Source organism: Ostrinia furnacalis, unplaced genomic scaffold, assembly GCF_004193835.3.
Source record: "Ostrinia furnacalis isolate ACB-3 unplaced genomic scaffold, ASM419383v2 OfSCF3968, whole genome shotgun sequence".
Classification (NCBI taxonomy): domain Eukaryota; kingdom Metazoa; phylum Arthropoda; class Insecta; order Lepidoptera; family Crambidae; genus Ostrinia; species Ostrinia furnacalis.
This window is the reverse complement of record NW_021134207.1, coordinates 63,708-78,765: the sequence shown is the minus strand read 5'-3', so window position 1 is coordinate 78,765 and position 15,058 is coordinate 63,708. Positions and strand designations below refer to the sequence as shown.

The window sequence follows — 15,058 nt, the reverse complement described above, 5'->3', positions numbered from 1 at the left end:
TGATTGAATAAAATTATATTAACATCTTAAAACTAATGAACACATAGCTTAATTAGGTAGAGTCTAAAATTTAGTGGTGGTACTCATGGTGTTGAGGCTGGACGTGCTTCGTTGTAGTCTTGACGTTAGCGTTGAATCTGTAACAGAACAAATGTATAAGATTAGTGGGCAGTTGTAATATTCTAAACATACGAAAGAACATTATTTCAGTTTGTTAAACACTGAGAGATATTAAAATCTCTTGCCAAACTAATGAATTACGTCTCATTACGTAGGTCATGTAGGTACAGTATCTTTTTGGTGCTAATGTGAATGACTTAGCGAGAAAGCCAATTTAAAAAATACCTTCCTACTTCTACAATAAACATCTAACAGTTTTTGAAGAAGGCTTTTTTTTAATAAAATTTTATTCTGACAGGTTTTAACCTACAGTTAAAGTTAACATTCTAATTATCAACTCTCGCGGTATAAACAAGTAGCATTACCATACAAATACTGATTGTTAGAATAAATTTCGCATCAAACCAAAAATATGGTGTCCAGATCGCGTCTAGCCTACAGTATCTTGATCTGCCTTTCTCACGTAGGCAAAGATTAATATCCTCTAGCTTTCTAAGTCTAATTTGTATTAGTTTCGCGTAGGGGAGACCAAGGTGAGTTGTAAGAGATGAGAGTTGTGACATTGTCGATTATTTGAACTTATTAACTACTAGCTTGCTCGTAACAGTGCGCGTTTTTAGTTCAAGATTCGAGCTAACAAATGCACGCTGTTGCGAGCTCCCTGATGTCAATAGGTTCCCAAAAATCGACAATGTATCAATCAATACTCATAATCATCAACATTTCAGCCATAAGACGTCCACTGCTGAACATAATAGGTCTCCCCGATGATTTGCACAATGGCTGGTTGGTGGCGGCCTTCATCAGATGCCTTCCTGCTACCTTTATGACCTTGTGGCCCATCTTGTGGGGGACGTCCTACGTTGCGCTTTCCGATTCGTGGCCTTCACTCCAGAACTTTGCTGTCCCATCGCCCGTCAGACTCCTCGGTTACAATTAACCTCGGTCTCCTCTACTTACCCAGACTTCTTGTCGGAGGAGTACTCGACGGTGCGGATAGATCCGTCGGCGTCGTGCAGGCTGTAGACGCCCTTCACGACGTCTCCGTCGCGGGTCTCATGTTGAAACTTGTTGTCGCCGGTGTGAGGATCCTCCACTTTGTACTCGTAAGTGTACTTGGGGTGAGCCTGGAAAAGAAGATTGTTAGTGAGCTGGAATTGGGTGAGTCAAATGTTTGTTTTTCACACGTGTCATAGTTATAATTAGAATAAGTGAAAATAATTTTTTTTTCGAAGATATACCTAATTACCACGGTTGTTGCAATTCGTAAAACTCAAGAAAATATTTTTGAGTGAACAATATTAGCGAAGAACATGGGCAGAACCAATCAGTTCATTCATTTTTTTTTTTACTATAATTGTATTTTAACTAACTATTGCCTGCGGCTTTGCCACGTTTATTTGTATCGTTACAGCCTAGCCTTATATTACAGCCTATATGCTATTCTGATGTATAAACAATAATACTGAAAAGTGTGCTATTTATAAGGAAGCACAAACCCTACACCTATCTTTGGCTGCTATACCATAGTAAGAACTAAAAACTAAATATCAAGTTTGACTTACGTAGTAATCCTCTTCATGGTGAGATTCCTTGTGCTTTGGCTCTTCGTGATGAACTGGAGCAGGAGCGTGATGCACTACAGGAGCGTGATAAACTGGAGCTGGTGCGTGATGGACTACAGGGGCGTGAAGCTCATGGACTGGAGCCAGGATCTCGTGAACAGGGGCAGGCTGCGCAGGCACGAAGTAGTGGTTAGGAGCTTCGTGCTTCTGTTGAGTCACGTGGACTGTGTGGACTGGGACAGCCTAGAAGTTATTGAATTATTAGTTTTTATGATCAATTGATGTGACCTCCTTCAAGTAAGTATTTGGGATCAAAGATAGCCGCGTAAGAAATATAATCCTTCTCCCAGGTTCATTTTAAGACTAGCTACAATGAAATTCATCTTAATCAGCACTATGTCTTGTTGTGCTAAGTTGTTCGAAACATTCGTCGCTCTCTACCGCCATTTTTTAGCCTTTCTTGTCACCGCATCAACATGGTTTTGTCAAAAATAGGTATAGAACTAGATTGACAACCTATTTGTCTATCGTAGTCAATGTGATAACAAAAAATTGAGTAGGTACCACACAGAGCAACACTGTAGTACCTAAGTAGACACTTAGGCTGAGTTGCACCACCTAACTTTGACCGTAACTTTAAAGATAACCGGTGTTTTTGTATGGAGTTTGACACGTACGTGGTAGGTGGTGCATCTCACCCTAACTCGTAGTTCATTACTTTAATTAGGGTAAACCGACAGTCATTGGACGCAGCCAGTCATTGGACAAAACAACCCTAGAATTTTCTTAAAATGAATATTCCTTCAAATACAATGAATATTCCTTAAAAAAAAACGCCCTTTTATCTCCATCGGTCGGAATCTCTCAGTTGTTAAAATAGAAATGCTATTTTTAATTCAGTAAATAACTGTCCAATAACTTTCTTAAGTGTCCAATGACTGGCATTTTACCCTAACTTATTTTAAACTTACCTTGTATGAGATAGTGTGGACAGGGTGATGCACCTCAATTTTCTTGGGTGCTTCGTGTTGGATGACCGTCTTGTATTGATGGTGGTAGTCGTGGTGATGGTAGTCCTGGCAAGAGGCAGCCGCCGCGAGGGCGAGGAAGCACAGAACCTGTTGAAAATAATAATAGTTAATCTTTTAACGCCCGTCATAATGCTGATGATAACCATTGACGCAACTGAATTCATTAAATTAATTAGTTTTTTTTTTTCAATAAATTGATAGCCAACTACGATTTTTAGTAGCTATTAAAGAAATAATAATAATAACTATTTCGATTTTCAAAGTGTAAAAACTCACAAGTTGTATTAAATGCTAAGGAATTTCTTATTCAAATTCAAATTCAAAACGTTTATTGCATGTCACATTACAATTTATATGTTGTTGCTTCTTAAGAAAGTATCTTCCTTATTTTTTTTATTAATTTACCTTGGCAGCCATATTGTTGCTTTTCCCACAACTTCGGACACAAGTCTGGTGCCTCGCTCACCAGGACCTCTTGCCTTTATACATTAAAAACAACTCTCCAAAACTGGTTTGATACAATTTGGGTTACTCGCCTTGAAAAGTAAAAAGATCACTTTTTTCATTCACAAACTGAAAATCTGGTTCATGTGTAATTTGAGTGGTCCTAATTGGACACCTTGCGTAACACCCTCCGATACTCACTCGAGTGTTAAGTGGGGTTCAGATTAATCGAGCCTTTCTTTTATTTTAGTAAATAAAAGAGCCCAAAATAACAATAAAACGAAGAGAGGAAAACCCATTCTCTCCCGTCAAAAAAGTTTTGTAATTTAAAAGAAGCTGTCTAATTTTCATGTTTATTGCCTTTTAAAATAATGTAGTTTCATTCATAAAAAAACTCGAGTATGCAAAGTATATTCAAGCATAATCAAACATATGCAACATCAATTTCTAAAGTAGCGTTTTCTCAATTTTTGCAATTACAAAAATTCATAAATAAAGTATCTTTTTACCGACCAATACTAACATAATGTTCATGCATGCAAACTTTTTGTTCGTATAAAACCATTATAGCCTCTTTGTCAATGTCATGAATCCTTATGGGAACCATGGCTGCAAGGTAGCGAGGTGATCTACTTTTAAAGCCTTCCCGTTTTTGATTACCGGTCAGTTTTCACTTTCAAAACCCAGCCGAGCGTCTTTACGCCTCTGCTTAATATTCTGACTTGGCGTAGTAAATGCGTGCGTGTCTCGACATGTTTAAAACTACTTAATTGAGTTAATTTGTTGTTTTAGATATTGCAATTTATTACCCCGATAAACTGCTTGTGTTAGTCATCACTAATTTATTATGAAGACGACTGAAGCAGACTTTGTTTGACTAGGGACAAATGTCCATCTAAGCATGTCGCTAGTTTCCCGAAATTGGTTTCACGAAACTTGTTTTTTCAACCTCGACATTGCCAGCCGCGTCTCGCGCATTCTTGCTTGCTACTGCGAAACAATATTGCTTACCATTGCTTGATTGTATAATCAACAGCACATTAACCCCCTTAGGTACTTACAAAAGTTATACTGTTCATCGAGCGTATAATTTTTGGTGAGAAGGTGAGTATTTAGATGTTACAACTACAAAGCGGAAGGTGCCTGGATGCGAGCGGCGCAGAACCGGTCTTTGTGAAAATCCTTGGGGGAGGCTTTTGTCCAGCAGTGGCCGTCATTCGGCTGAAACAATAACAACTACAAAGACGCCAGATGATATTTAGCTTAATGTTGTTTGTCCTGTCATGCCCCACTACGCCAGAAGGAGGGTTATGTTTTTTATCACAAATTTTTCGAGTACTATTTGTATTTGTAAACAATAAATTATATTTATGAGAAAAGTCATGCCTACACTCTTTCTACTTTTCAGGCAACTATATCATAACATACTGCAAATGTCGTGCAACTTGTAACAAACAAAAGCGTAAATGTTTAAACATAATAAACAACATATTTTACGTTGAATACCTATTGCCTACAACAGCCTATAGAGCATCACAATTAAATAATCCACGCAATATCAAAGTTATCCATCTGTAGACAGTTTAATGTCGCAACATTACGACTTCCATTCAGAAGATGAGTGGCCCTGACTCGGGCGCCGTTTTCTTGCTCGGCTGAACTTGACCTGAGAGTCGGAGTAATCGGATTGTTTGTAGTAAAGATAATGATCTCGTTTAAATAGAGATCGCAGGTCACGGTTATGGTGTTGGTGACTTGGGCTGTTTTAATATGCTGTGTAGATTAGTCGTATATGTTGGTACATCAAAGAAAGAAAGAAAGAAACATTTCTTACGATGAACATCACTCAGAGAACAAAGAAAGTACTTATATGGAAAAAAGACAGAAATAGCACATGAATATTACAAGGAAATAATAAATGAACTGAGCAGTGCCACCTTGTTGCAACAGCGATGCCCATCGCAATGGGACTCTACTCAGCATATGCCGATGACACATCAATCGATTTTAAATGATTAAATGGAATATTTTTACCGGTCCGGATGTCGCTAAGTCCTGCACCCCCTTTGCTATACCCTAAACTTTTTTTAAAAATTCAGTCTAAAAATATTACAGGTTACGACTTGATTTATATTTGTCGTTGATGAAAAAGATGACTCGACCATTGGTAATTTGATCAGAAAGTTATTCATGCAATAAGAAAATTAAAATGAAGCAAAATTATTCGTATATACGCTGTATTATTTAAGTACTACAGCGTATTATTATATATTTATAACTTTGTAGTTACATTTTAAAGCATGTAAACCTTTGAAAAAGAGGCTGACAATAGTGACTGAGTTTCTTGCGCTGCTTCTTCTCAGCACTGGCCCATTTATTGTCCTGAAGCAGTGGTAGGGTTAATACTGGGACGTGTAAAAGTGCTTTTTTTGAGCCTATTTACAGAAATAAATGAGTTTTAATGAGTTTTATTATTTAATTCTCGTAATCATTACTAAAGTGCACCGGTTACAGAGCTATAAACAGGAGTCAAATTACAACGTTTTGTTTAACACGCAACGTATGCACGCAATAGGGCTTAAAGGCTATTATATTATTTACCAACATTGTATACGATTTAAGAATTGGCTGTCTCTGTCCCACCTACACCCCTTATTTTGCTCTCAAGTAAAAAAAAGAGATATAATAATAATAAGTATTTATACAGTGTGTTTGGGATAGGGCTAGCGATAATTTAGGGCGATGTTATTATGACAATTTTATCGAAAAAAATGCCCCCAAAAACGTTTTTTGATAAAACTAAAATTCATTAATGTTTTTTGAAGTTTTTTGGTCATTATTTTTCATTTTTGTATTTTTAATGACACATTATTATTGGCTTACAAATGCAATTTTTTTATTTACAAATATCTGTAAGACGGGCACATAAGAAATACAATCAATTTTTATGTAGAGTCACATAAAAAAATAACCCCCCCCCATTCTAAGAGGAGGGGGGTGGGCCTACATATATGGGGGCATTTTTGTCGATAAAATTAACATCACAACATCGCCTTAAATTATCGCTAGCCCTATCCCAAACACACTGTATATTCATGAGGAAATCCCAATAACAATACTCTTTCGAATTAGTACAACACTTCAAACAACTTGATTGTTATACTCACATACCATATCTATCGGTACAATGGAATACTCTCGCTTCGCTGTAATATTAAATCAAACTGGATATTTATGGCCGCCAATTATCGTTTTATGTCTCGTCAAAATTTAACCAGTTATAAATAAAAGCCTTAACCCGAATTACGCCTATACGCATCAGTTAGGTCTTAATGAAACAGGAACTATAAATTAAACGATTGCATGTAAGTTATTAAGGGCAAAAAATAAAACAATTAAAACGATTAATTTTTTATAAAGAACATTTGATTTCATTGATTTGTCTAGTTGCATTTGTGTCAATAGTTACACAGAGAAATTTGCGTAATTCTGACAGTAGCTAATAATGAAACTTTAGCAATGTTATACTTATTGTTCGTACTAGAACCTACTTTGCGAAACTATCAATCGCTGCATACTAAAAGAGTTTTAACATAATGAGTTCACCGCTAACTATTATAGTGAAACTAACGTTGCCTTGACTACCCTTGTGCGAAGTATAAAAGCCAGGGGTTACAACCTGTTGGCATCAGTTTACAGTTCCACTTTGAACTATTAACAACTAATCAATATGATCTCCAAGGTAATATTATTTAATTTAAGTATCTTTTTTGATACTTGGTGAATCGTTAAAACAGTGTTTGTGTTGGTTTAGTATGATGGATATCGACGTTATTGTGATCTATCGGAAAGTGATAATCGATACTTCAAATTTTGGATTGATCAATTGAGCGCTTGTTTGTGAATCGTGACATCTCAAGCAGCTTCGAAAAAGAAGCTGTAAAAAATCTTTTTAAGCGTGAAGTAGCTGACTCATATCAAACTTAACAGGGAGCTGAAAGCATAACTCAGTGTTTTTGATTTTTCAAAATTTTTTGAGTCAGGCTCTTCGAACTACATACTGTGTCAACAACATCTTCGATAGAGAAATTTTTAACTTAGTTCATTACTATTCTGAACTTTACACCATACATAAATTTTACCATATATACATACATAATCTTCCAGGTTGCTTGCATCCTCGCCCTAGCGTCGGTGGTGGCTGGCCACGGTCACGCCTTCTCCTCGCAGCACATCTCCAAGCACGACGGCCCCGCCGAGAAGGTGGCGGTGGGACACGGCCACGGCCACGAAGTGCACTATGACTACTATGTAAGTCATGGATAATCTAGATACGTTGATACTTATCATATTCATCGACACGAGTCGTCAACTTTTGACATGTTGGTGAATGCCATAGAAAATACAAGTCGTTGATATGATTCTTCTGAAATAAAGCCGCCGACACCAACCCACTGAGATTCCAGCGGGCTTGATGTGTAGAGACCCTTAGTCAACGATTTAATCAAATTAGTAACTTTATTGCTAGAACCGATTCATTTATATTTTTTTCGTTTCGAAGCTGTCCAAAACGGTATTTGATAACGTTCAATCAATTCACTATCTGTCAATGAGTCTTTAAAGACTGCCGTTAATAATTTATTGTTTTAATACCCTCAGACTCATCCCAAATACGAGTTCGAATACAAAGTAGAGGACCCTCACACCGGCGACCACAAGAGCCAGCAGGAGCACCGCGATGGAGACGTCGTCAAGGGCTACTACGCCCTGCACGAGCCTGATGGTTCAGTCAGGCACGTCGCCTACCACGCTGACAAGCACTCCGGGTACGTAGCTAATAAATACAAGAAGGTTTGATGCCTTTGTAGTCCATTTGTGAGATTTTCTAGCGTGCACCGCGATGGTGACGTCGTCAAGGGCTACTACGCCCTGCACGAGCCTGATGGTTCAGTCAGGCACGTCGCCTACCACGCTGACAAGCACTCTGGGTAGGTAGAAAATAAATACAAGAAAGTCTGATACATGGCTTACCAAGCCGAATAACAGTAAAAAGTTTCAAGATTTATAGCATTCGTAGTAGGTAGTTGTTCTCCTATTGACAGGCCCGGTTTTTTGATTCGTAGTTAAAATTACCAATGGTCAAATTTGACGTGAAGTGGTTAAAAATATCAGAAAAAAATGTTTTTCGAACAATGGATAGCTTGACTTGTAGTACATTTTTTAACTATTAGTTTACATTTTGTTAATATTTAACCATTAGTAGCAAAATTTAACAATTAGTTATTTTAACTACGAATAAAAAAACTAGGCCTTAATCGGATATGCAGATAATCTACACGGATAGTTAAACGTTTACGAGTAATTAAATTATGTAACCGCGGCAGTTAAAAAATTAACAAGGCGTAACATGCTATAAAATAATCACTTATAGCCTTCATTCAGCGTCCGTCAGAACTCAGATTGAATTCGAATTGAACTAATCTTCCAATATACTCGTAATTACGCCCGTATTCACAAACGATGCTTGCTTATGTGAAGCATCAAAATCGAACGCACAGCACTGAATAGAGCTCCACGCGCACTGTGATACATCATAGTAATGTTTGTGAATACGGGCGTTAATATTTTTGACTGCGAATAGTTTGTATTAAATGAACATTAATTTACAAATTGCCTACCTGACAGACCCCTAACTAATCCTTAACCTTTAAAGTCCCAGACGGCATACATTAATGCCATAACAATTGATTATCTATTGTGTCTAGATTCGCGGGGCTTGAAGGATTAAGTTAATTTCGGCGGATATTATAGAAACTAATAAAATGTCTTTAATTTTTCCAGATTCCACGCCGATGTGAAACACAGCACCCACCATGTCGTGCCCAAGCACCACCACTGAAGACCTGAGACCTTAGTCATACTGTGATCGTTTGTTGGACTGTGATGTTGTTACTTTTCTACCAAATACACTTTTTCACCTATTTTTAAAGTTGACTGTTTTATTTTGTTAATATTATTATCTGTTTTCTCGATTCATCTCAATGATAAAAAATATCCCCGTAACCACAATTACAATAAAGACATTTCCATTCCATATTAATTGATACTGGTATAAAAAATTTGTGTTCCACACACGTTCAAGCTTTTTGTGGAAAGTTTAAAATAAAACTCACTGAATATTTTTAATTCTTACAGAATAGCATTTTTTAGAATTGTTTGGAAAAGAAATGATGAGAAATGACGGGTTAGTAGTAGTTTCGCACGAACGTGCGAAACGTCCCCTTTCAATAATAATTTTTTTTTTAGTAGGCGTTTCGCCCGGATGTATTAAACGTATTAAAATCGCGTGCGAATCGACTCTTTTTTGAACTAGTAGTATGCGATTACTAGTTCTCAAAGAGGTCGATTCGCACCCGTTTTTAATACTTTTGAAAAATCCGGGCGTAACGCCTACTAAAAAAAATTATTATTGAAAGGGGAAGTTCGCACATTCGTGCGAAACGTCCCCTTTCAATAATAATAAATTTTTTTCACCTTTTAGAAAAAAACATAAGTATTATTCCACCCACAGCCCTGAATTAAACTTGGACACTACCATAGACTGTGCCATTTAATCCCAAACTAAGCAAAGCTTGAACTATGCGTATGGAGGCGTATGGGTACACTGAAAGAAAATTTGAGTTACGAGACTACTAGAACGATTAGTAATTTACAAAAATGTCCCAGAACTAGAAACTAGTAGTATTAAACATTCTTGTAATCATCACAAAATCAGAAAAACGAGAATTTGTGTTTGTTACACAGGTTTACCAGAATTAAGAATATATAGTAATCACTACAAGGTATTTTTTTCCGTGTACCAGACAGCTCCAAGAGAAGCACATTTCGCACTCAGAGCGATACCACATAATAATAAAAATACAAACAAATTGTAAGTTTATGAACAGAAATGTGATATGCTGCGGGGTTTTAACCCACGAATCGTTCGTTCGTTCGTTCGTTTCAGCCAAATGACGTCCACTGCTGGACAAAGGCCTCCTCCAAGGTTTTCCACAATGCACGGTCCTGCGCTGCCCGCATCCAGGCTCTTCCCGCGACCTTTACCAGGATCGTCGGTCCACCTAGTAGGAGGCCTGCCCACGCTACGTCTTCCAGCCCGTATACCACTAACCCACGAATATTGGCATAGTAAGTTCGGCATATATGTTTTTTTGACGTAAAGTAAGTACTTAACGTCAATAAAATAATATAAATTATGTAATGAAAAATTAAACGTGTTTTCATTAAATTCGGACCTATATCTTTAAATGTAATCTTCGAACTATGAATTTTTTTTGACAATTAATTGACAACTAAGATAATTAAAAAAAATGGCCATCCTTTACAACGTTATCAGGTTGGTTAGATGCAAAATCAAATGAAATAATTGATTCAGTACTTAGGCCCTTTCCAGTGTGTTTGTATAATTATGTCAACGTGAAATTGTGAACTCTGTCAGTTCATAATATAACGCGTTAGATTGTAAACTAACAGTGGGTTAGGTTAGGTTAGATGTAATTTAACTACGTCAGATTATAATCTGACGGAATTCACAATTTTACGGTGACATATACACTTCCCAAATGTAGCTTGTCCTACCACCACTTCGGGACTACATCTACATATGGGCTGGTGCTGAGAAGAAGTGGCGGAAGAAACTCAGTTAGATATTATGCTTCTAATACTAAGGGTTTACACTAACGTCCATATTCACAAACATTACTATGAGCTTTCACAGTGCGCGTGGACACACAGGGTAACACACGAACCAGTCACAGAGCTCTATTCTACGCTGTGCGTTCAATTGGCTGCTTCACTTAAGCAAGCATCGTTTGTGAATACGGGTGTAAGACTGCTGCGGGCGCACACATGCGTGTCTACATCTGTACCAATTGAATAACCCTCCTTTTGCTTTGCCGTAGTCAGGTAAAAATAGTAAGAGCAACAGTGTGGTGCGGATGCGTGAAGCGGGTTTCCACACGTACAACTCATACTATTTATTTTCGATACCAACATAACGCAAATTTTAACGTAGGTATAGCCTAACACTCCAGCATGGGAGAAGTAAGTTCAAACTTTAAACATACACAAACGAAACAGATACTTACTACTTAAGGTTAGTTTTTTGATCTGCAATTAAAAATAGTCAAAGATAACTATGGCTGAAATAGACTTGGAAAAAATACTCAAAATCGAAATAACTTTATTCGAATAACACATTTTGCTCATGTTTAACCATTTTAAGACAATTGTATGAGTTTATTTCGGATCAATTGACCCTTAGAGGAAAAATACCTACTAGAACCACATGCTAATAAAACTGAAACGACAGTTATACACACGCATGCATTAGCAGTAACAAACAGTAGCATTGTGGTATTTATGGTTAAAATAAATGGAAAACAACCAATAGATCATTGTTATTGGCCCCATAGCCTAAATTTAGTGAACCATGAGCACGTCTTCAACGATACTCGGCAAAGCTTACAAAAAGTGATAGCATCGCTGATCGATTTTAGGATTCCGTACAAGCCTATTAAAACGGCTTTATAATTTTAAACTCCTCAGTAGATAAATTTGAAATTGGACGCAGAGATTTTAAGGTGATCCAAAAAATAGGGAGGAGAAAGAAATGAAAGAGCAAGCCACAATAATATTCCAAAGAAATATTAATAAATCTACATATACAAAAGCGAAATACCACTCACTGATTAATCACGAAATTTCAGAAAATATAACACCAACAAACATGGGCAGGTAAGGTCCTTATAGGATGTAGAAGGACTACACTACCACTAAGAAGGATTTTACGAATCTAAGAAGGTAAAACGAGGGTTGGAAGTTTGTAATGAAAATCCTATGTTTTCACACGTATGAAGTCACGGGCACATCTAGTAACTTATATGAAAACGAAGCTTTGCGGTTTAAAATACTTAAATAACGGAAAAACTCACTTTCACCCACTGTTTTTAAAGAAGAGGAAAATAAATTATTTTACTAAATCTTCACAATAAAATTAGGGAAAACAAGTAATTTATCATGAAAAGGAAATAGTGTCATGTGATGAAGATGCACGGAACCCTCTATGCGAGAGTGTAGTGCTTGGATTGTTTTTAGGGTCCGCACGCAAAAGGTACCTACCAATGATACCCTAATTATTATGTCTCCACACTGATATTCTGGTTATCATGCTATAATTTCATGAATAATAAGTAAATTAGTAAGTATATCACTAAGATCTTCGTGTGCAAGTACAACGACGACATCCAGTATGACTGTCCACTGATTGTGTCCATCGCAAGCCTCGTTTAAAAACCTAAATGCAATATTTAAATATAGCACATTAGTTGTGCAAACTAGTAATTAGTTTCACTAAACAACATGCAATAAACGTTTTGAGAGGAAATTAAAATAACAATATAAAAAGATAAAAACTAACTTTCAGAAAGATCAGCTAGATAAAGTGTTTTATCAAATATTGGCGCTTAACATGCAATAAACTAATATCAGATTTTTGTCACACCGCATTGTAATTGCACTCAAGCATGTAGAACAAAATTGTTTTACGAAATTGTTGCAAACACTGCATTCTAAGCTCGTGAATAATTTTAACTGCCATATCTACTTGCAAGTGAAATCAAATTTTACCTTGGCTGCCCTTGTTATCGATATAAAAGACGTGAATTTTTAGCCAATGTATCAGTTTCCTGCTGTTGTTAGAAACATTAGCACAACAATACAAAATGTTCTCTAAGGTAGTATTTTAATAATAAAGATTTGTTGAATAAAAGTTTTGATGACTTACGATGTTAAAAAGTTCAAGACAAGTGTCAACAACAACTCTAATTGTGACAATATCAATTTTGGAATTTTCTTGTTTTGAATCAACTTTGTCATCTAACATTTTTCAACTATTTGTTCCTTCTACTAATGTAAAATGTTCACCAATTTTTTCCAGGTCATCTGCATCGTTGCTTTCGCTTCCGTTGTGGCTGCGTACCACGGCCACGGGTTCTCTTCCCAGTATATCTCGAGACACGATGGCCATGCGCACCCTGTGGCCGTTCACGGACACGGACACGGACATGATCACGGACACGGCCACCACTATGACTACTATGTAAGTTATTGTAATTGTTGATTAACCGATTCAACCGATTATTTTAGGAATTGTTATTATACGGTAGATGGTTGACAATATGGATCTCCCACAAGCCCACAAGGGACGCCACTAAGTCCAATCCATCTTTTCCTTCAATTACTATGAGTGAATTATTTAATCGATAAAGACAAGGTCTCAAGGTCTCAAAAATAACAGCAAGAAGGAAAAAATAAAGCTTGAATTTGTAATACACAAACAATAATACATCACAACCCAACACATCATCTTTTGGGCTATAATAAACATAAGGTATAACGGCTCTGAATATAAAATTACTTCACAGGCTTACCCGAAATACGAGTTCGAATACAAAGTAGAAGACCCGCACACCGGCGACCACAAGACCCAGCACGAGTCCCGCGACGGAGACGTCGTGAAGGGCTTCTACTCCCTGCACGAGCCTGATGGTTCCATCAGACACGTCCACTACCATGGCGACAAGCACACTGGGTAAGACTTCATTATGTTGGATATTTTTCCATTAGTATGAGGACTTTACAGTAGTTAATAGTCAACAATATCATCATCACCTCAGCCATAGGACGTCCACTGAACACAGGCCTTCCCCAACGCTTTCCATGCTGCCCGGTGGGTAGTCCGCGTACCTAAATAGTTAATAGTAGGTCGATAGTAATTAGGTATTTAATCAAGGCATATATTTTCGCCAATGTTACCATTATTTAGTCTTTTATTATTTCTGATACTAGTTATATTTTAAATTATTCTTCAAGTAACTTGTAATGTGTTTGTTTTCTAAATAGTAAACACAGATCTTACAGCGCTGCAGTCCTCTAAATCTGGACAGTCCTTACACGTATTTTTCGAATTAGTTTTAGCATTTTAAAATTGTTTAAAAATCATTTCCTGGGTTATTTTCGCTAGTCGCAGCCTTATACGCGTACTCATTATTATCTCCATATTATCTGAAGACTTATTAAAATGTATCTTCTTCTTTTTCAGCTTCCATGCCGACGTCAAGCACAGCACCCACCACATCGTGCCCCACCACAAGCACCATTATTGAACACGATAATGTTACCTTTGGTTCCTACCTGTTACCTGTGATTGTTACCTGTTACTTTTGATATGTTTTATATTCTGTAAAAAAATGTGATACAATAAATACCTTTATGCTTTATATTTTCTTTTAATTTCACTTTATAAATGCTATAAACATTATTTACTTAAATTAGTATTAAGATAGATAAACACCTTATTGCATACCACAAGAGCGTACGACAGGACACCCATGAGCTGGACTGATCAGGTCAAAACCACACTCCATGGTCCACTCCACGAGTGCACATGAAAAGCTGCAACGCGGGAGGAATGGCGAATTGTGAAGCTTGCCACCAAACCAGGTGTGACGACCACGATCGCTTTGGCAAGAGTGTAGCTCGAAGAAGAATAAGTAGGTACACCACATTAAATAAGAAACAAATACACAAAATAAAATAATTTAATTGATTATTATTTATTTAATCGCAAAAACTTCTGATTGATGCTTGTTTTCATGCAGTTAAACAGTTCAATATATTTAAGCCAACAAATAATTTTGCTGCATTGACATTAACAATTAATACTTATTAAGAAAAGAAACCTACTCGTCTAATACATTTTACAAAGTGGAGCAACAATATTTAAATAAAACAAAAAATATGAAGTATTCAGAGCATCTATAAAAAAGGTAGGTATCA

General features: G+C 36.8%; 2 protein-coding genes across 2 annotated transcripts; one reads left to right on the top strand and one right to left on the bottom strand.

Annotated features, from left to right (window-relative positions):
- LOC114358504 (cuticle protein 19-like) lies at positions 1-3,133 on the bottom strand. Its single transcript, XM_028312480.1, has 5 exons — positions 3,122-3,133; positions 2,657-2,803; positions 1,686-1,928; positions 1,081-1,247; positions 1-137 (listed from the first exon to the last, which is right to left on the bottom strand). Exons 1-5 carry the CDS (start codon positions 3,131-3,133, stop codon positions 71-73), a joined length of 636 nt encoding a protein of 211 aa, XP_028168281.1. The 3' UTR covers positions 1-70.
- A 3,725-nt stretch (positions 3,134-6,858) lies between these two features.
- LOC114358517 (cuticle protein 19-like) lies at positions 6,859-13,815 on the top strand. The gene is made up of 6 exons (XM_028312495.1): positions 6,859-6,902; positions 7,328-7,471; positions 7,820-7,986; positions 9,002-9,038; positions 13,158-13,319; positions 13,645-13,815. The coding sequence occupies exons 1-6, from the start codon at positions 6,891-6,893 to the stop codon at positions 13,813-13,815; spliced, it is 693 nt and encodes a 230-aa protein (XP_028168296.1). The 5' UTR covers positions 6,859-6,890.
- The last annotated feature ends 1,243 nt before the right edge of the window (positions 13,816-15,058 follow it).

What these genes read in the sequence shown, in the direction of transcription:
- LOC114358504 (XM_028312480.1), bottom strand. An exon ending in TCCACACTATCTCATACAAG is followed by an intron (nt 1,929 to 2,656) that starts GTAAGTTTAAAA and finishes AATAACTTCTAG; the next exon opens with GCTGTCCCAGTCCACACAGT. An exon ending in TCCTCCGACAAGAAGTCTGG is followed by an intron (nt 138 to 1,080) that starts GTAAGTAGAGGA and finishes GTTCTGTTACAG; the next exon opens with ATTCAACGCTAACGTCAAGA.
- LOC114358517 (XM_028312495.1), top strand. An exon ending in AACACAGCACCCACCATGTC is followed by an intron (nt 9,039 to 13,157) that starts GTGCCCAAGCAC and finishes AATTTTTTCCAG; the next exon opens with GTCATCTGCATCGTTGCTTT. An exon ending in GCCACCACTATGACTACTAT is followed by an intron (nt 13,320 to 13,644) that starts GTAAGTTATTGT and finishes ATTACTTCACAG; the next exon opens with GCTTACCCGAAATACGAGTT.